Source organism: Phyllobates terribilis, unplaced genomic scaffold, assembly GCF_046119375.1.
Source record: "Phyllobates terribilis strain yellow unplaced genomic scaffold, ASM4611937v1 Scaffold_4__5_contigs__length_816908805, whole genome shotgun sequence".
NCBI classification, from domain to species: domain Eukaryota; kingdom Metazoa; phylum Chordata; class Amphibia; order Anura; family Dendrobatidae; genus Phyllobates; species Phyllobates terribilis.
The window spans coordinates 702,777,914-702,796,308 of record NW_027362764.1 but is presented as its reverse complement, the minus strand read 5'-3'; the positions used below and the strand labels follow the sequence as shown (position 1 = coordinate 702,796,308).

The 18,395-nt window shown below is 44.4% G+C and overlaps 1 protein-coding gene across 4 annotated transcripts in view; it reads right to left on the bottom strand.

Annotated features, from left to right (window-relative positions):
- Nucleotides 1-18,395, bottom strand: part of VPS13B (vacuolar protein sorting 13 homolog B) — a 1,155,013-nt gene that overhangs the window by 614,337 nt on the left and 522,281 nt on the right. For 3 of the 4 annotated variants that reach the window (XM_073679617.1, XM_073679614.1, XM_073679615.1), the window contains exon 22: nt 17,488-17,615. In XM_073679617.1, coding sequence (XP_073535718.1) covers nt 17,488-17,615 — 128 coding nt within the window. Of the gene's footprint in view, nt 1-5,021; nt 6,930-17,487; nt 17,616-18,395 lie in introns of those variants that run through there. The other variant, XM_073679618.1, reaches the window with a different exon arrangement.

Below are 18,395 nucleotides of genomic sequence, written 5' to 3'. Positions count from 1 at the left end.
ATCTCTGCTTACGCTCGTTTGACGAAGGGGAAATTAAAATCTAAACTTTGCGAGCTAATATCTCCACAACAGAAATTAAAAATAAAAACAACATTTTATTCAGTTCTACAACCACTATTGCATTGCATGATATAGCCATTTTAACAAACTGGTGAAAGGTTCTCTTTAAAGGGGTTGTCCGGTGAAAACAAGCTATCACAGGTCAGACGGCTCGAACTGCCACTGATAGGCAGAACGCTGATTTGTCAAACCGGTCAGAAAAAAGCAGCAGTGCGGAAGTACGACATGCGCTCCATTTATTTATTTTACTAGCTTACATAGTGCCATTAGTTTCCACTTTACAGACATCATCACTGCCCCCATTGGGGCTCACATTCTAAATTAGATATCAGTAGGTCTTTGGAATGTGGGAGGAAATCCACACAAACTCTGGGGAAATATACAAACTCCAGGGATGCAAAGCTACGGTGCTAACCACTGACTGGCTATGCTGCCCCATTCATTCTTTATGAGGCTGCTGAGTGCAGCACTCGGCTTTTTCAGCCAGTCTCATAGAGAATCAAGTGGATGTCGGGCATTCAACCTGCTGTGCTATTTTGTAAAAAGCTTAAAAATTCCCCCATCTACCGATAGGTGCAGGTCCTATCGGAAGGACACCCACTGATCAGCAAGTTATCACCTATCCTGATAAACCCTTGGACAAACCCTTTAAAATTTGCATTAGAAGTTGTGTAAGGATGATTAGTCAACTACACTGTTGAGGATAAAGAGAGCTGGATTTTTCGTATGAGCGGTGCCAAGTTAGCAGTAAGGCTGAGTGCCCACGAAGCGTTTTTCAAGCGTATATGCTGCGGAATTTCCGCAGCGTAAACGCTTGTTAAACGCTAGGTAATCCGCACCCCATGGTCCCCAAGGGGATTCCGCAAGTTCTATGCCCATGCTGCGGATTTTTCCGCAGCGTTTATGCTGCGCTCAAAAATCCGCAGCATGTCCATTAATTTTGTGGAAGCGCAGCGTAATCGCCGCCATTGACTTGCATTGAGACGCACATAATCCGTGTCAGTACATTTGTACTCATGGATTATATGCGTTTCAATGTGCGGATGGTACCGAGTTCTGGAGAAGAGGAGACTCTCATCCAGACCTGGGTACCATTGTACCTGTAAAAAAAAAGAATAAAATAAAAAATAAAGTTTATATTCACCTTCCGACGGCCCCCGGTCTCCTTCCCTGTGCTTGCGGGCAGGACTGAAGGACCTGCGGTGACGTCACAGTCATGTGACCGCAGGTCTTTCAGTGCAGTGTCCCGCGATCAGCTGGCAGACAGGAGCGAGCGCAGCTACACACGCCGGGCCATCAGAGGGTAAGTATAGGTTTATTTTTTTATTTTTAAACATTCTTACGGTCACGCTATATAAATCCATGCTGTTTGCATGGATTTATATGGTGTGACCTAGTTGTCAAGCACTTTCCAAGTGATGCTAAAATCGCCAGGAAAGCGCTTGTCAATCCGCATGCAGAAATGCATGTGAAAACGCTTCAAATCCGCATGTATTTGGCAGGAAAAACGCATGTACAATCTGCATGCGTTTTTTCTGCCAGGGAGATGCAGAAATGATGCAGAAATTTTCTGCTTCATTTCTGCATCGTGGGCACATAGCCTAAGGCTGCGTGCCCACGTAGCGTTTTTCAAGCGTATATGCTGCGGAATTTCCGCAGCGTATACGCTTGTGAAACGCTAGGTAATCAGCTCCCCATGGTCCCCAAGGGGATTCCGCAAGTTCTATGCACATGCGGCGGATTTTTCCGCAGCGTTTATGCCGCGCTCAAAAATCCGCAGCATGTCCATTAATTTTGCGTTTCCGCAAGCGGAATTGCCTTGTGCAATGCATTAAAAAACGCAAGGCAATTCCGCATGTGGAAAACGTGCGATAAACGCGCAATAAACGCGTGCGGAATTCCGCATGCGTTTTTCCGGGAGAGGACTTGCAGAAATCAAGCAGAAATTTTCTGCTTCATTTCTGCAACGTGGGCACATAGCCTAACCATTCGTGTAGCTGTTAACTCAAATTTTCAAGCCCAATACTACACATGTATACAAACATAGTAAAGGAGAATCCCATACTAAATGTGCCAATGGACACTTCAGCATGTATATCACTCCTTTCTTTGTTACTCTACAAAACGTTTTCATCTTGTTAGACCTCTCAATGTTTACGGCAGCGATTGTAAAACATGGTACCAATTACTAAGATATCTAAACATATTTGTCACTAACACCTTCATTCTGATTAAATTACAGTCATTAAAATGAGAAGCTGTTTACCTTACGCTGCGTCCAAAGAGCTTAGAGGAGACCACCCACACTCCCCAACTGTATGTGTCCCCTTGTGACAATACATCTGAAATCGGCTTTTCACTTTCATTTCATACATCTGATCGCAGCTCCTTTGTTATAACATGTGGCGTGCTACATAGGCCATCAGCCGAGAGGAACATAAATAATATTTACACACAAACTATTTTGGGCTATTTTCTAAATTACCACAGTCTGCCCATTAAAAAAAAAAAAAAAAAAAAAAAACAGGTTAATTTTAAAGGCAGAATTTGGAGTAATTTATGGGGAGAGGTATAAAGTTGTAAAAAGTAAATCTTGCATTAACGTAAAGATCTGACATTGAAAAGCAACAAGAAAGTGAAGTAATCTGCTAGCAAGAAGTCCTCGAGCTGGGGGTCACATCTTGTTCATGGAAACCATCTGGTTGGGACCCACTGAGCCACACCAAACACAAATGATCTTAAAAAAAAAAAAAAAAATATCCTATTCATTAATGCATCACAGCTGTAGTAAGCGTTACTTCATTTTTCCATGGAAACGTCGTTTATGTTTCAAGGATCTTGTTACAGTTTTGGTAGCAACGTGTTCTCTGGCCAATATTGGACACATTTATGTGTTAAAGAGAAGGAATTATTACAAATTCTTGAAATAGAATCACCTCCTATTTTAATTCCTGTTATGTCAAGAGCTACATATGAAAAATATCAATTGCTAATGATGAAGCAAAGAAGAATGTGGTGTTACCATCCTGACTTCAGGGAAGAGGACTACAGCATGGCGTCTGCACTGCATGTGCAGGTCCCAGGAAGCAAGACAATGTACATGTCCTACTGAACTTCGGTACTAGTTGAATAGTGCTCTGTGTTTCAGTAAAATAAAAGATAATGACAGATATAGACTAAAATGAGAAATACTTCCAACAATCTCCTTGTAAATTTGGTTACTATATCTCCTGTCATTGTACAGTAAACCATTACAATCTCCTAAAGTTTCCAATTCAATTAAAGTGTATTTCACTTATATCTGCATGGCAAACGTTTATATAACTATTCACCTGTTCAGGTTTTGCTACCTGCATTTAAAGCGGAGCTGCACAAAAATCATTGTGTGATAATGCTACAGCAAAAGGGTTGTCGGACTAGGTGCAGAACTGTAATACACTCCAACTGTGCGGACACTGACACATTTATAGAGATCAGCAGGAAATAAACACTCCAACTGTGCAAACATTAAAGGAGTTGTCCACTACTAGGATAACCCAGTCTGAATCAGCATGTAGGCACCAGTTAAATAACACTAAAGCCTCAGTCTCACTTAGCGAGATCGCTGCTGTGTCACGGTTTTGGTGACGCAACAGCGACCTAACCAGCGATGTCGCTATGTGGCACACTTTGCAGCGATCAGGCAACCGCTGTGAGGTCGCTGATCGCTGAAAAGTGTCCTGGACCATTTTTTGGTCGTTGCCCTCCCGCTGGTCAGCACACATCGCTGTGTGTGACCAGCGGGAGCAGCGATCAGGCTGGTAACCATGATAAACATCGGGTTACTAGGGGCACACGCGCACCTAGTAACCCGTTGTTTATCATGGTTACGAGCTTGCTAAAGTGAGCGGTAACCTCCCGCTCACCGTAGCAGAGTGGTAACCATGATAAACAACGGGTTACTAGGTGCGCGTGTGCCCCTAGTAACCCGATGTTTATCATGGTTACCACCCTGCTTCTGCTTCAGCAGGCTGGTAACCGGAGCAGGACATTGTGGAAAGATTCTTTCCACGATGTCGCTGCTCCCCTGATCGTTGGTGAGCCTGCCTGTTTGACAGCTCACCAGCGACCACATAGCGACGCAGCAACGATCCCTGACAGGTCGTATCGTTGTCGGGATCGTTGCAGCGTCGCTAAGTGTGACGGGGCCTTAAGGCCAGGCCCGATTATCAGTATTTGGTCAGTATTCAGTCAGTATTTTTTCTCAGGAGTCGGAGCCAAAACCAGAAGTGGAGCAATCAGAGAAAAGGTATAATAGAAACAAGTCACCAATTCTGCATTTATCACCCACTCCTGGTTTTGTCTCCCACTACTGAGAAAAATATTGACTGAATACAGACCAAATACTGATAGTGGGGCTGTGGCCTTATACTCAACCTCTGGTGCAGACAGTGTTGTAGTAATATCAGCACTCGCTCAGCTGAAGCTAGCATACGATTGTTATGTCATGTTTGCAGTGCGCTGAATCAACGCAGGCTTCACCCCCTCTTGGTGTCTTATACCTCTGAAAGCGGGGAAGAGTGAAGCCAACAACGATTGTTGTGTTAAGTGAGCTTTGTGCCCAATCTCATCCCGGGAGAGTGAGTGCCCACACCGCTGGAACGGCACCGGAACCGGAGGAAAATGAGAGTATATAAGAATATAATACTGATGCAAACATGCTGATTGTGACAAGGTTGCTCATAATGAGTTATGGATAATCCCTTTAACCCTCCGTCACATACAATATCGGTTCTAACGAGTTCACATACAATGTGACTGTCAGGCGAAGGCTAGAAAAATACCTATAATATCTAATGTTTGCAATTTCAGTGCTCTAAAAGTGATCAGTGACCTTCATAGGGATGTAATAAAAGAGACTACACATAATCAGGTGCAAAAAAAACCATTTACTCAACATAAAACTAATATCTCTGAAATACAAACATTTCAAAACTCCCGCCAAATAGTCCCCAGTTCGACTCTGTCAAAAAACTCTACAAAGAAAATTTATGGAAACAAACTTAATTTTAAGGTACCTTAAGTACTATTAAACACATATTCAATCAGAATTAGATCCTGAAGTTTCCCCAGAAAAATTACACTTGCAGAGCAAAGAGCAAGAATTACACATCATTTTTGCATGTGTCAGGCAGATTGCATTATGACATTTGTGACATTCATAATTAGAAAGCCTTCTGATTCCGCTTCCCGTGGTGCTGGTGGTGCATCTCCTTCTTTTGGGAGGTGGTGCAGGTGGTGAATTTTCACTATCATCTTCTTGGTGGAATCTTTTGAGCTGAACTTGAAGGCGAGAGCGGATACCGATTGTTTTCATACTTCTCCTGCGTAGCTCTCCAAGCACTAGTTCATGGGCCAATTTTTTCAGATAGAATCATCTACGGAGTGGTTCAAGCTTGTTTTCAAGGTAAATGACTAGTGAATTTATACCACCCAAATTCAATATAGCAAAAAATATGACCATTGGCCAGCGTTTGGTGTTTCTGCTGACGTTGAAAGTTGAGCACATCTGATCAGCTGTATCAACACCCCCTTTGGTTGCATTATAAAATGTAATTATCTCTGGGTTTTTTTGTGCCTCAGTCCCAGGATCGATGGCATTATCATCATGAAGTGTTGATAGAAGAAGTACAATTTTTTTTGCTTGTGGTACATAGGAAACCAAAACCTTTCCATTATGGAATGCAAACATACTGCTGTACTGTTGTCTCCCTTTCACACTTACAAACTGTGTAGGCAATTCGTTTTTATTTTTTCTTACAGTTCCGACATATGAAAGCTTCTGCATTTTCAGATAATCAATCAGATCACAATTTGAAAACCAATTGTCAGCTGTTATATTGCGACCCGATCCAAATAAGGGCTCAGCCAGTCTTTTTACAACATTACTGGGTTTGTTGCTGACACAGTAAGGACCTTCTGGTTGTTTTCCTGCATAAACTTCCAGGTTGTAAGTGTAGGTCTTACTGGCATCAACAAGGGCATACATTTTTATTCCATATTTCTTAGGCTTTGATGGAATATATTGACGAAAGGCACATTTACCACGAAAACCAGGGAGCATTTCGTCAATAGTGAGATTCTCCCCAGGGGAATAGCTTTTTTTTACAGTTTTCAACAAATTTTTGGAATATATCACGAATTGGAGCAAGTCGGTCATGTGTTTTACGTTCGGTTCGGGTAGTTCTGTCGTCAAACCGAAGGCAACGAATTAGAAGCTTGAATCAGTTTATGGACATAACAAGGCCAAATTTTTCAACTCCATCCCCATCTTTACTCCAAAGTTCCTCCAAACTTTGTCTATTTGCCCTATAAGCTCCTGCAAGGTATAATAATCCAAAAAAGCATGCAGTTCTATTTCATCTGTGGCCTTGATGGTTCTGTTGCAGATGAACTTGTCCTTTATAATGTCTATATATTGGTTGGTATATGTGACAATAGAGTCCAGAATGTCATCTGTGAATAAACTATTCCAGCATTCAACTGCAGTGTTTGCATTACTTGCAGTTCCTATAACTGCAGGAAGGTGAGTAATAATGTTTTGAGGTTCCCTACGTTTTTTCTGGAGTGGCTTCTTGTTCCATTGTTTTTTTTTATCTTTTCCCATATAATAAGATTCTACATCTTCATCCTCATCACTGTCACCATCTTGCTCTGTTTCAGAATCCACTTAACATACTTCCACCTCATCATGAGAATCAATCTCACCTTCCTCTCCTAAATCCTCATTCAGTGTGGGGTCAGCATCATCTAACAGCATGTTTGTTACTTCCTCAACATCAAGGTTTTTTGATAAATTGTACATTTTCCTCTCCATTTCAGCAGATAATCTGAAGCAAGAGAAGGAATATGTGTTAGGGAACTACTGTATATGCCTGAGCAGCACACTTTCTTTTTTAATCTGCCTTATTTCTATGAAATATCCTCACACTTTGAGCTATACATTCATAAAACAAGCTAAATAAACAATTGTGATGAATAAAAACATAAAATACCAACCTTATTGAGTGTGACATGTTCACATACAATGAGCCTGAGAGATTAGCGCAGGTATATCTGTCCTCCTGAAGCTCTGCAATCCAACTGTGGTATGAGGTTTCACAGAGCTGCTAGAGACAGGACACTACCTGGAGGGAGGGGATTTCCTCACAATCTGGTGAGGAAGGAGAAATGAAAGTAAAAGAGATGTGCCTGTCAGGCCTATTGTATGTGACGAAGGGTTAACACATTTACAAGGAGCACTAAAGGCCCCGTCACACATAACGAGATCGCTAGCGAGATCGCTGATGAGTCACGGTTTGGTGACGCAATAGCGATCTCGCTAGCGATCTCGTTATGTCTGACAGGTAGCAACGATCAGGCCCCTGCTGTGAGATCGCTGATCGTTACAAAGCTTCCTGGACCATTCCTGGGTCGTTGCGCTCCCGCTGGGCAGTGTGCATCGCTGTATTTGACACCTTGTCAACGACCTCGCTAGCGATTCAGAACTGAGACACATTGAGGTGCATAAATTGGACTTTTCTGCGTTCATCGTCCCTGATTGGTGGTCGCTACTGCGTCCTTGTTTTTTCAGATCCCACCAGCGTTCTCCGGCTGTGACTCCACTTTGAACAAATCAGACATCTTTAGCGAAGTAGGTATTGTTTGGGGTCTCAAATGAGTTTCCATTTTTAATTCATTTATAGGTCATCTACCAATTATCTGCTATCATTGCTCTTCAGGGAGGGAGGGAGGGCTTGGCTTCTATCTGTATATATATGCTTTTGCATGGGCAGATATTTTAGGGGTCTCGTGCACACACACCCACACAGCACGTTTTCTGACACGCTGTCGTGGCCAACCGCTTCAGAGTTTTTCATACGCCAATTAACATGAAGCTTAAATCAATAGACTGTTCTTTTGGCCTGTTGCACGCTTCAAAACTTTCTTCGTCGACGTGATGCAATTACGTACTGTCCGCCTGGCTTTGTGGACTCTGTGGACCGAGCCAATGGGGAAGTGGAGCTCGGTGAATAGCGTGCAAACGATCCTGCAATTGCAGGCCTTCAACCAGTGGGACATGGCAGAAACACCCATGATGCGAAGACCTGCCGCGACAACTGCTGCCAGTATTTTAACGGTCCTGGTGCCCCGTCACACATAACGAGATCGCTAACGAGATCGCTATTGAAGCCAAGCCCTCCCTCCCTGAAGAGCAATGATAGCAGATAATTGGTAGATGTCCTATAAATGAATTAAAAATGGAAACTCATTTGAGACCCCAAACAATACCTACTTCGCTAAAGATGTCTGATTTGTTCAAAGTGGAGTCACAGCCGGAGAACGCTGGTGGGATCTGAAAAAAACAAGGACGCAGTAGCGACCACCAATCAGGGACGATGAACGCAGAAAAGTCCAATTTATGCACCTCAATGTGTCTCAGTTCTAAATCGCTAGCGAGGTCGTTGACAAGGTGTCAAATACAGCGATGCACACTGCCCAGCGGGAGCGCAACGACCCAGGAATGGTCCAGGAAGCTTTGTAACGATCAGTGATCTCACAGCAGGGGCCTGATCGTTGCTACCTGTCAGACATAACGAGATCGCTAGCGAGATCGCTATTGCGTCACCAAACCGTGACTCATCAGCGATCTCGCTAGCGATCTCGTTATGTGTGACGGGGCCTTAAGTGACAACACTGCTCTGTGTTGCCTCATATGGCCCTACCACTGGTTCCACAACCAAATCTATATAATGCATAGCTGTTAGTGTACTTGGAATGAAGAGAAGAGCGAGTCTGGCTACTGTACATTATGCCACTCCACAACTTAATTAGGAGAGCAGGTCCAGTGTGACGTTCCCTCGTGAAGGCCTCCTCATGGCGTGGCCCGTTAGGCCCCAGAGCAATCTTCAGCTATCAATGCGTTAAGACAAAACCATAGCTTGTTGCTGAAGAGGATAGTCCTCCATTCCAACCTCCATTGCAGTCTTGCTTTTAACTATTATAGGCTTTGAAAATGGTGGCGTGAAGTCAACAAACACCTAAAGCTGGAAATCTGGCTTGTAGCCCAATATCACACAAACGCCTTATGATGGTTTGTGTAGACACTGTTTGACTACTTAGCCTTAATTTGAAGTGTCCAACTTCACTTGCTGTATAGAATGCATTAATTGTGGAAATAGTGGTATGGCCATTTCTCCAAAGTGTCCCAGGAGCCATTTTTCGACATGACAAAGCCAGGTCACATGTTAATCTTCTATCGTGCTTGCATGGTCTAAATGTGAATCCATGCTCAGCAGCGTTTCTGAACTAGTCTCCCAACGCGCACATCTGAAACATCATTATTCAGCAACTACAAAGGGAGCTGCCAGCAGCGGATCTTGATGATTTACTGCCCAAGTGCATTCAGCATGGCAAAACATTCCTCAGACAACCTTTAATAACCTTACTGATAGCAGCCAAGGTGTGTAAGTGTGGGAATTTCTGAGCATGGTGCTCATATCAAATACTAAATAAATAGAGATTATTTTGAAAATGTTTTCACATTTTTTCATAATCTGCATATGTAGCGCCCCGAGGGTTCGGCTGCTACAGAGGTATTGCATCTCAACCAGATGTGCGATATCTCACTCTCAGCTAAGGATGGAGTGTGGATCAGGACCCCGATACCTGCATGCACTACACCACATTTCCGGGGGGCAGGGTGACTGATATGCTCCAAGTAGAGCACGACAGTCCCTGTCCCTGGCTGGAGTGGGAGGGAGGGAACACCCAGGAAGGGGGAACCCAGTAGTGCAGGGGCAGAGAGGAAGCAGTTCCTGGATGCACAAGAGAGAGATATAAAAGGTGGGGGCCATCTTAGTGAGTGAGTTCTGTGAGAGGAGAAGTCAGGGAGCAGAGCTGCTGCATGGCTCTGCTTCCCAGGCAGGCCCGGTCAGGAGGCCTAAGCCTGGAGAAAGAGAGGAAGGAGAGGGGAGCGGAGGAGGCTCCAGGAACACGGAGGAAAGAAGGGGCCCCAGGGGTGTGGACCGGCTGGTAGCCACCATACGCCCACATCTACCTGAGTAGAGGGGTCAGGCCAAGGGGGAGACCGGTCCCCGAAACTAGTGGAGGCGGGGAACTACCCTCAGCTAGGAACCGGAGGCTGCGACATTTCAAGTGGCGCAGCCCCTCGCTACACCCGCTAGGAAGGCACCACATAGGGTCCAGGGAAACGGAACGCACGTTTGTCCGCCAAGGCCCGAGGCAGCTGGACAGAAGCGTGGTCACTTGTGGGGTATGACAGGCCAGAGAGGACACACGAAGGGGGTCCTTTGAAACACTCCAAAGTTACCTGGGAGTTGGCCGAGCCCCTCACCTGGTGAGCACAGTACGACGTGGGCAGCCGTTACCTGCAGAAGTGGTCTGGATAATAAGAACTGTGAGTAAAGACCCTGGACTGCATCACTGTGTCGTCACTGCTACCCCTGCACCATCACCCCCATCCTCCGCATACACTGCCCTGAGGCTACACTCCTCCCGTGGGGAGTTGTACTACACTCTGCTGCACTCACAACACCAGCCTCAGCGGTCTGCCCTGCAGCAGCGGTTCATCCTGACCGCAATCCACGGGTGGCGTAGTCGGACATTAAATCATAAAAACCCCATAAATAGACTGCCACTGGTTTGACCACCCTGAGCCACGGGACTGGGTCATCGCCACAGTGACTACAAACCCCAGCATCCACAAAAGGGCCCGGTTCCGGGTTCCCCACACGGCCCAGGGGGCGCGTCACATATCACTAGCATGTCTGTCCATCCTGTCATTACCATAATTGCAAGACTTTTCTTTTTCATTGTTGCAATTTCAATGTTGAAGAGTGCATATACACATAGATATATATTTATTCATACATCAGCAACATTCGCAATACTGATAAAAAGTGCATGATTTCCACCCAATTGTAAAAATATAGCTTTAGTGCACTGTGCTCCAGCTATGAATTTTATACTGTGTGCTTGACAGAAGCGAACAGCTTGGGGAGATACTTTCACTCTTCTTGGTGTTTAAACATTTAATGAGGCAAAACATCCTGTTTTGAGACGGAGAGACGTTTGGAAGTATTGCTGGTGTCCATCTGTTGGGCAAGTACCATAGTAACTTCATATAATAATAAAGGGCGCCAGCAGTAACCATCACCAGATGGCAGAAATCAGGGCAGATTCCATCATCCTCTGCTCTCCTCTATTTCCATAAGACATACAGCAATCATTGAACAGTTTTCCTCATTCAGCTTCTAGATGCTAATTAACTAACTCAATTTTAATTACAAGAACAATTGAAACCAGCAAAATGTTTCGCAGCGTGTCTACTCTACATTGAACAGCAACAGCATCAGAAGTAAAAGCTGTCCAAGACAAAGACAATCCCGAAATAAAGTAGTTCTGGGAGGCAATCATAATACATGTCAGGATTATGAGAAATTGTGCAGGATCTATACTTCAAAGACTTGCCTAGCCTCTGCCAACAAGGAGTGATACACTGACCTCTGGAAATACACAATGACCAAACAAAGCCTTAAACCTATGCAATAGATAAAAAGTATCAGAGGTCACCTCTTTACACATTCCTGGAAAAACGTACAATAAACAATAACCATAGTATATCTCCAAGACTGGCAAACGCTCACATAGCTAACACTGCGTAGACCACCAGAAATCTTCCCATAAGGGTAAGGTCACACAGGTGCATTTTTGGTCAGTGTGCTTGATGTGTATGTACTGGCAACACATGGGTTATTTTTCACATAGAGTCCGTAAAAATTGTAGCATTCACTAGTTTGGTGGAATTTAGGGGTCAGACTAGAGCATATAATAAGCAAGCAGCTCCTGCACTTGTCGGATGAGCGCAAACGCCGCCAGTCAAACCCACAATTTGTGGACACGACTGTTCTGATGTTTTCTTGTGCCAAATTCTTCCAAATGGCTTATGACGTTCATAACTTTTGCACAAAATCAAAAATAATCTTTACTTACACTATTAGTACTTATACCTTGCTGTGGCACATGTAGTTGATGATGAGCCTCCCGAAGCACCGCGGAGGAAGGAGTGTCCATGCTAGGAAGCTACTGAAAAGGATGGTTACCTACCTTCCATACTTGCGGAAATATGACAAAAACAAACTCGCTTGGGGTCCAAAGGACAGCATGCGATTAATTAGAGGTTAAAGAAAAAAGTTTCACAAACTGGTGCAAAAATTGCACCAAAATATCTGGAATACATAAATACACTTCGTGATAGGGAAAGGGGGGGGTGCTAGGGTACATTTGTGGCTAATTTTGCGTTTTCAGAAAAGTTGCAAATGATGAATTTGGGCAAAAACATCTGGAAAACCTAAACTCTGCCAACAGTGGACAACTAAAGAAAAAGAGGGACACTTGTAAAACAGACTTTAAAAAAGGCGCAAATGCAAAGATGGATATGGAGTAAACAAATACAAGTCGAAAAACATTGAAAATGGAAAAAAAAGGGGTAAATGAAACAAGTCAGGACCTGTGATTGGTGCATAAGGAAAGAGAAAGCTGAATAATCGGGGGGAAATGTATTAAACTAAATACATATCCCCCATTTTCTGGAGGGGGGGAATGTATGCTTTGTCACTTGGCTGTTTTATGCAAATATTTTTCATTTAACAATATATTTTTTTCAAAAAAGCTGAAGTAGATTTTAGTCTGTGGTACATGGACAGTCTGAAATGCACCAAAGAGGAGTGCGCCTCCTAATAAGCATTTTAAGCATCCGTCATATGAACTTACCCCTCAGTGTTCAATCTCATGTCAGAAACAGTACAATGCTGTAAAATGGCTATGTGAGTAACCAATTACACAACTGGTAAAAAGGAATTTTGTCATGAACTCATCTTCTGCCCTAAACAATGAGGCATATTCCCACTAATCCCTCAACATTAACATAGACTAACAGGGACACCAAAATTAGACCCTTCTCTTCGCTAGAACACCAGTGACATTAACCAATTCATTGCCTTAGACCACTGCCCGTGAAGTCCACAACTCTCTCTCCAGCAGATATGCTGAAAATCACCCTTCTTTGCTATAGACCTTGAAGGAGTTGACCAGATTTGGCACGAAAGATTGCAGTCAGTCTAGGTGACGGCAGATTTGTGAATCTTCACATTGTGCACAACACACGCTGTCAGGATACTGGTGGCGAGACCGTGAAGTCATGTGATCACAAGTATGCAATATGCACACTACCGGCCACATTCAGACTAGACAAGCACGGCGTCGCTCAATTAATTCGCTCAAGGCCACACAAGTCTAGTTGGCATGTAACCAGAGTATACATATCACATATTTGCGGTCATATGACCACATCACTACATGCGATTTGAAAATACAAAAGTCTGAAGTCACCTAGAGTGACTGCAAACTCTCGTGCCAAGCCTGGACATCCTCTTAAATGGATGCAGCCAATAACACATTCCCTTGTCAAGACTAGTGTTGAGCGAAGCCAGAATTTTAAGCCAGAATTAAAAAAAGAGGGGAATTTAGAATTAGTTTATGTAGTTACTGTATTTATGGTAATTCCCTGAGGTCTTGATTAGTGTTGAGCGACTTTGTTCAGCATTTTAAATTCATGCTCGTGTTCGGGGTTCCGACTTGTTTGCGCCAAAAAATCGGCTCCACCCATAAACAAGTCGGAACCCCGAACACGAGCATGAATTTAAAATGCCTAACAAATTCGCTCAACACTAATCAAGACCTCAGGGAATTACCATAAATCCAGTAACTACATAAACTGATTCTAAATTCCCCTCTTTTTTTTAATTCTGGCTTAAAAAATTAAATGAAAAATCCCCATGAACACCTGCTTGTTTTAGACATTCTCAGGAAATATAATAAACTCTTAAGAAAACAAGGTATTCCATAAACTTGACAAATAAGCAGAATTACAGTAAAAAAAAAAAAAAAAGTTTGCACATAGAATTTTTGATATTCTGGGAACTAAGAAATAAGATCGTTTTTTTAAAAAAAAGTAACATTTCAGCAGATGAAGACAAAAACTCATTCTGTTTTAATCGCACAATAAGACGATACATCATGATTATAGTTTCATCCTGTTTTCCTTTGTAAAAACACGGTTGTCTGCTCCCGGCCAAGTTTCTAGTGAATATCGGTATAGTTTAGAAATCTGTTCTGCTAGTTTGTGGGTAAGAAGTAGGTACATAATATTTCCTGTGAATAGAGCTCTTAATGTTTCTCTGCAAAATAGGAGCTTTATATCATTTACACCAGGGGTGGGCAATTAATTTTCCCGAGGGGCCACATGAGAGACCGTGACTGTTGGGGAGGGCCGAACCAATAGGCTGAAATTAATTCTGCTCAATATTAATATTAACATGAGCATGAGCCCCACACAGCCTCCCCATGTCCAGCATGAGCCCCACAAAGCCCCCCATGTCCAGCATGAGCCCCACACAGCCCCCCATGTCCAGCATGAGCCCCACACAGCCCGCCATGTCCAGCATGAGCCCCACACAGCCCCCAAGTCCAGCATGAGCCCCACACAGCCCCCCCAAGTCCAGCATGAGCCCCACACAGCCCCCCCATGTCCAGTATGAGCCACACACAGTCCTCCCGTGTCCAGCATGAGCACCACACAGCTCTCCTGTGTCCACCATGAGCTCCACACAGCCCCCCATGTCCAGCATGAGCCCCACACAGCCCTCCGGTGTCCAGCATGAGCCATACACAGCCCCCCATGTCTAGCATCAGCCCCACACAGCCTCCCATGTCCAGCATGAGCCCCACACAGCCCTCCCATGTCCAGTATGTGCCCCACAGAGTCCTCCCGTGTCCAGCATGAGCACCACACAGCTCTCCTGTGTCCACCATGAGCCCCACACAGCCCCCTATGTCCAGCATGAGCCCCACACAGCCCTCCCGTGTCCAGCATGAGCCATACACAGCCCCCCATGTCCAGCATGAGCCCCACACAGCCCTCCCAAGTCCAGCATGTGCACCACCCACCCCCCCATGTCCAGTATGAGAGCTCGAGAGCCTCCTCATGTCCAGCATGACAGCCCTTCCAAGTGTCCAGCATGACAGCCCCCCAGTGTCCAGCATGACAGCCCCCCAGTGTCCAGCATTAAAGCCCCCCAGTGTCCAGCATTAAAGCCCCCCAGTGTCTAGCATTAAAGCCCCCCATGTCCAGCATGAGAGCCCCCCCTGTGTCCAGCCTGACAGCCCTCCCTAGTGTCCAGCATGAGAGCCCCCCCCTGTGTCCAGCATGAGAGCCCCTCTGTGTCCAGCATGACAACCCTCCCTAGTGTCCAGCATGAGAGCCCCCCTATGTCCAGCATGACAGCCCTCCCTAGTGTCCAGCATGAGAGCCCCCCCTGTGTCCAGCATGAGAGCCCCCCCCGTGTACAGCATGAGAGCCCCCCCTGTGTCCAGCATGAGACCCCCCGTGTCCAGCATGACAGCCCTCCCTGTGTCCAGCATGAGAGTCCCCCCTGTGTCCAGCATGAGACCCCCCTGTGTCCAGCATGAGACCCCCCTGTGTCCAGCATGAGACCCCCCTGTGTCCAGCATGAGAGCCCCCCCTGTGTCCAGCATGAGAGCCCCCCCTGTGTCCAGCATGAGACCCCCCTGTGTCCAGCATGACAGCCCTCCCTGTGTCCAGCATGAGAGCCCCCCACTATGTCCAGCATGAGAGCCCCACTATGTACAGCATGAGAGCCCCCCTGTGTCCAGCATGAGAGCCCCCCTGTGTCCAGCATTAAAGCATCTCTTGTGTCCAGCATTAAAGCCCCCCTGTGTCCAGCATCAAAGCAAAGCCGTCCCTGTGTCCAGCATTAAAGCCCCCCCTGTGTCCAGCATATACTTACTTCACTCCCCGTTTCCCTACGCTCCTGTCTCTGATGCACTGACTCTCCACAGTGTGCAGGCTGATGCCATTGTGTCAGCTGTTTCTAACGCTGATTGGTGGAAGAGGGAAGTGGCGGCCCCTCCTCCACCAATGCATTCACCGCGGATTGAGACAGCGGTGACGGTGTGCAGGCGGGCAGTGACGGCGAGCGGTGATGGCGTGCGGTGCAGTGCGGCCCGTGGGCCACTGTTATCAGCCCTTCGGCTGTCTCGGTCCGCGGGCCGGACTGGAACAGCCAAAGGGCCAGATGTGGCCCGCGGGCCGCACGTTGCCCAGATCTGATTTACACGGTGGCTTAGAAAAACATTTTCAAATTTAATGTGGATTCCGAGCAAGAATTTCAATCATGGAGTTATAGGACGAGTCCAAACCAAAATGAGTTTTCTGGTATCAGTAAAAGCAGACTCATAAAAAAAACTGAATTCACCCATATATGAAACTACAGAAAAGAGTTGTAGCATGCTAAGCACAACGCGTTTTACATCATAAGGAAATGCCCAAGTAAATAAAAAACACAAAGAAAGATAGATTGCAGATAAATAAATAGAAAAGGTAGATAGCAGATATACAGTAAAAATATGTGATAGAATAGATAAATATGTGATAAATAGATAGATATGTGATAGACAGATATGAGATAGATAAATAAAAGATAGATATGTGATAGACAGACAGATATGAGATAGATAAATAGATAGATAGATTGATAGACACAGATTGCACCTGTTTACATTTGCTTTTGGTAGGAGGCGCTGGTCAGATTTATTTCTTTGTGGAACACATTTAGAGTTGGAGAATGGGAGTTCTCTTCCCATCAGTATAAGGTCTCATTCAGACAGTGATTGTTCACATATATATATATAAAAAAAATAAAAAAAACGGTCTGAGTGTAATCAAGGTTTTTTCATCTAATTTTCATCAGTGTAAAAATATCTATATGGTAAATGACAAAGCTGCTCCCATCCATTGCAATGTTAATCACAGACAGCACACAGAATGTACACTGATGCCACCCGTGTGCGGTCGGTGTTTTTCACGGACCCACAGAATTCTAAGGACAATTTTGATCCATGACAAAGATTAAAAACGGACATGTCTCCATGATTTTTTTTTTTTGCAGAAACACAGTACGCAAAAAAACACGGACATTTGAACAGCTTTATAGATTATAATGTGAACATGTTTTATCCGGAAAAATAATGATAAAACAGTTAGGCGAAAAATCGACGTATGAATGAGGCCACAAGTGGATTCAATTAGTGTTGGATCCTACCAGCCATTTAAATGTGTTGTCTTCCACTCCAAAGAGGTATATCTGAAAGAGTTATGCCTTGCCATGGCTGGTGGGCACACATAAAATGGCCAATTTGTGTGCCAAGTACCTCAATTTTCTAAGTATAGTCTATATGGCAGTAATGCATGTAAATATTAATATATTCACATTCATGATGGTGCATTCTTTGTAGATGGATAAATACCTGAAGAGTAAGACGCTTGACTGCGTTCCAGACCACTCTGATAATGTCCTTCATTCTCTCCTCAGGAGTCATGCTGGAATCTCTAGAGGTCTGTAGCATCTTTGCAGGTACCGATAATGGACGGGATTCTGTAAACCAAAAGAGTGCGGAAAATAATTAACATTATGCTTTTTTTTTCCTTTTCCATATTACTATAAATATTTAGAAAAAAAAACCTTGCATTATTTATATTGTTCACTATGCCCAATATTAGACTTCTCTTTCTCTCTGTTTTCAGCAGCCACAGGGACATTGGTGCTTTCTGGCCATGCTCTGATCTGGGCAAAGGTCATTGAAAAGATACCAAGAGAAAGTGACATGTGGACATTACCTATGGTCAATGGTGAATCCAATGTTATATATGTAGACAGGTGTTACCTTTCATTGTGATGATAATAAAACTACTGTAAAGTACAGTCTACTACAAAGAACAGGAAATGTAGCCTAGTATTTGGCTTTGTGGCCAGTTTGGCTTTATACACACGAGGGAAAGAACTCTACATTCAAGGGTAAGACTTGTCAATCACCTGCAGCAGCGCTGAGAAGGGCCGGCAGGGGCACTGGACTAGTCTAGTCTCTTCCTATGGTCCCCAAATGGATTTTCTAACTATATTTTCTTTAAAACGTTGGAGCCTTTCAGAGAGGAGCATTATATGTGGCTGTGATCTTGCAAAAAAGCTCTGATTCCTGCTGCCCACGGTGTGGGCGGCAAGAATCGGATAACAGGTTCCCTTTAAAAAAATAATTCTGACTGCCACGGGAAGCTTATTGAATACTTTCTTATTTTTCAGTGCAATGTATATACAGTATGCAGAGCTTCCCCTTCTAGTATTGGCTGTGTGTAGCCAGAATTTCATTTTTTTTTACTA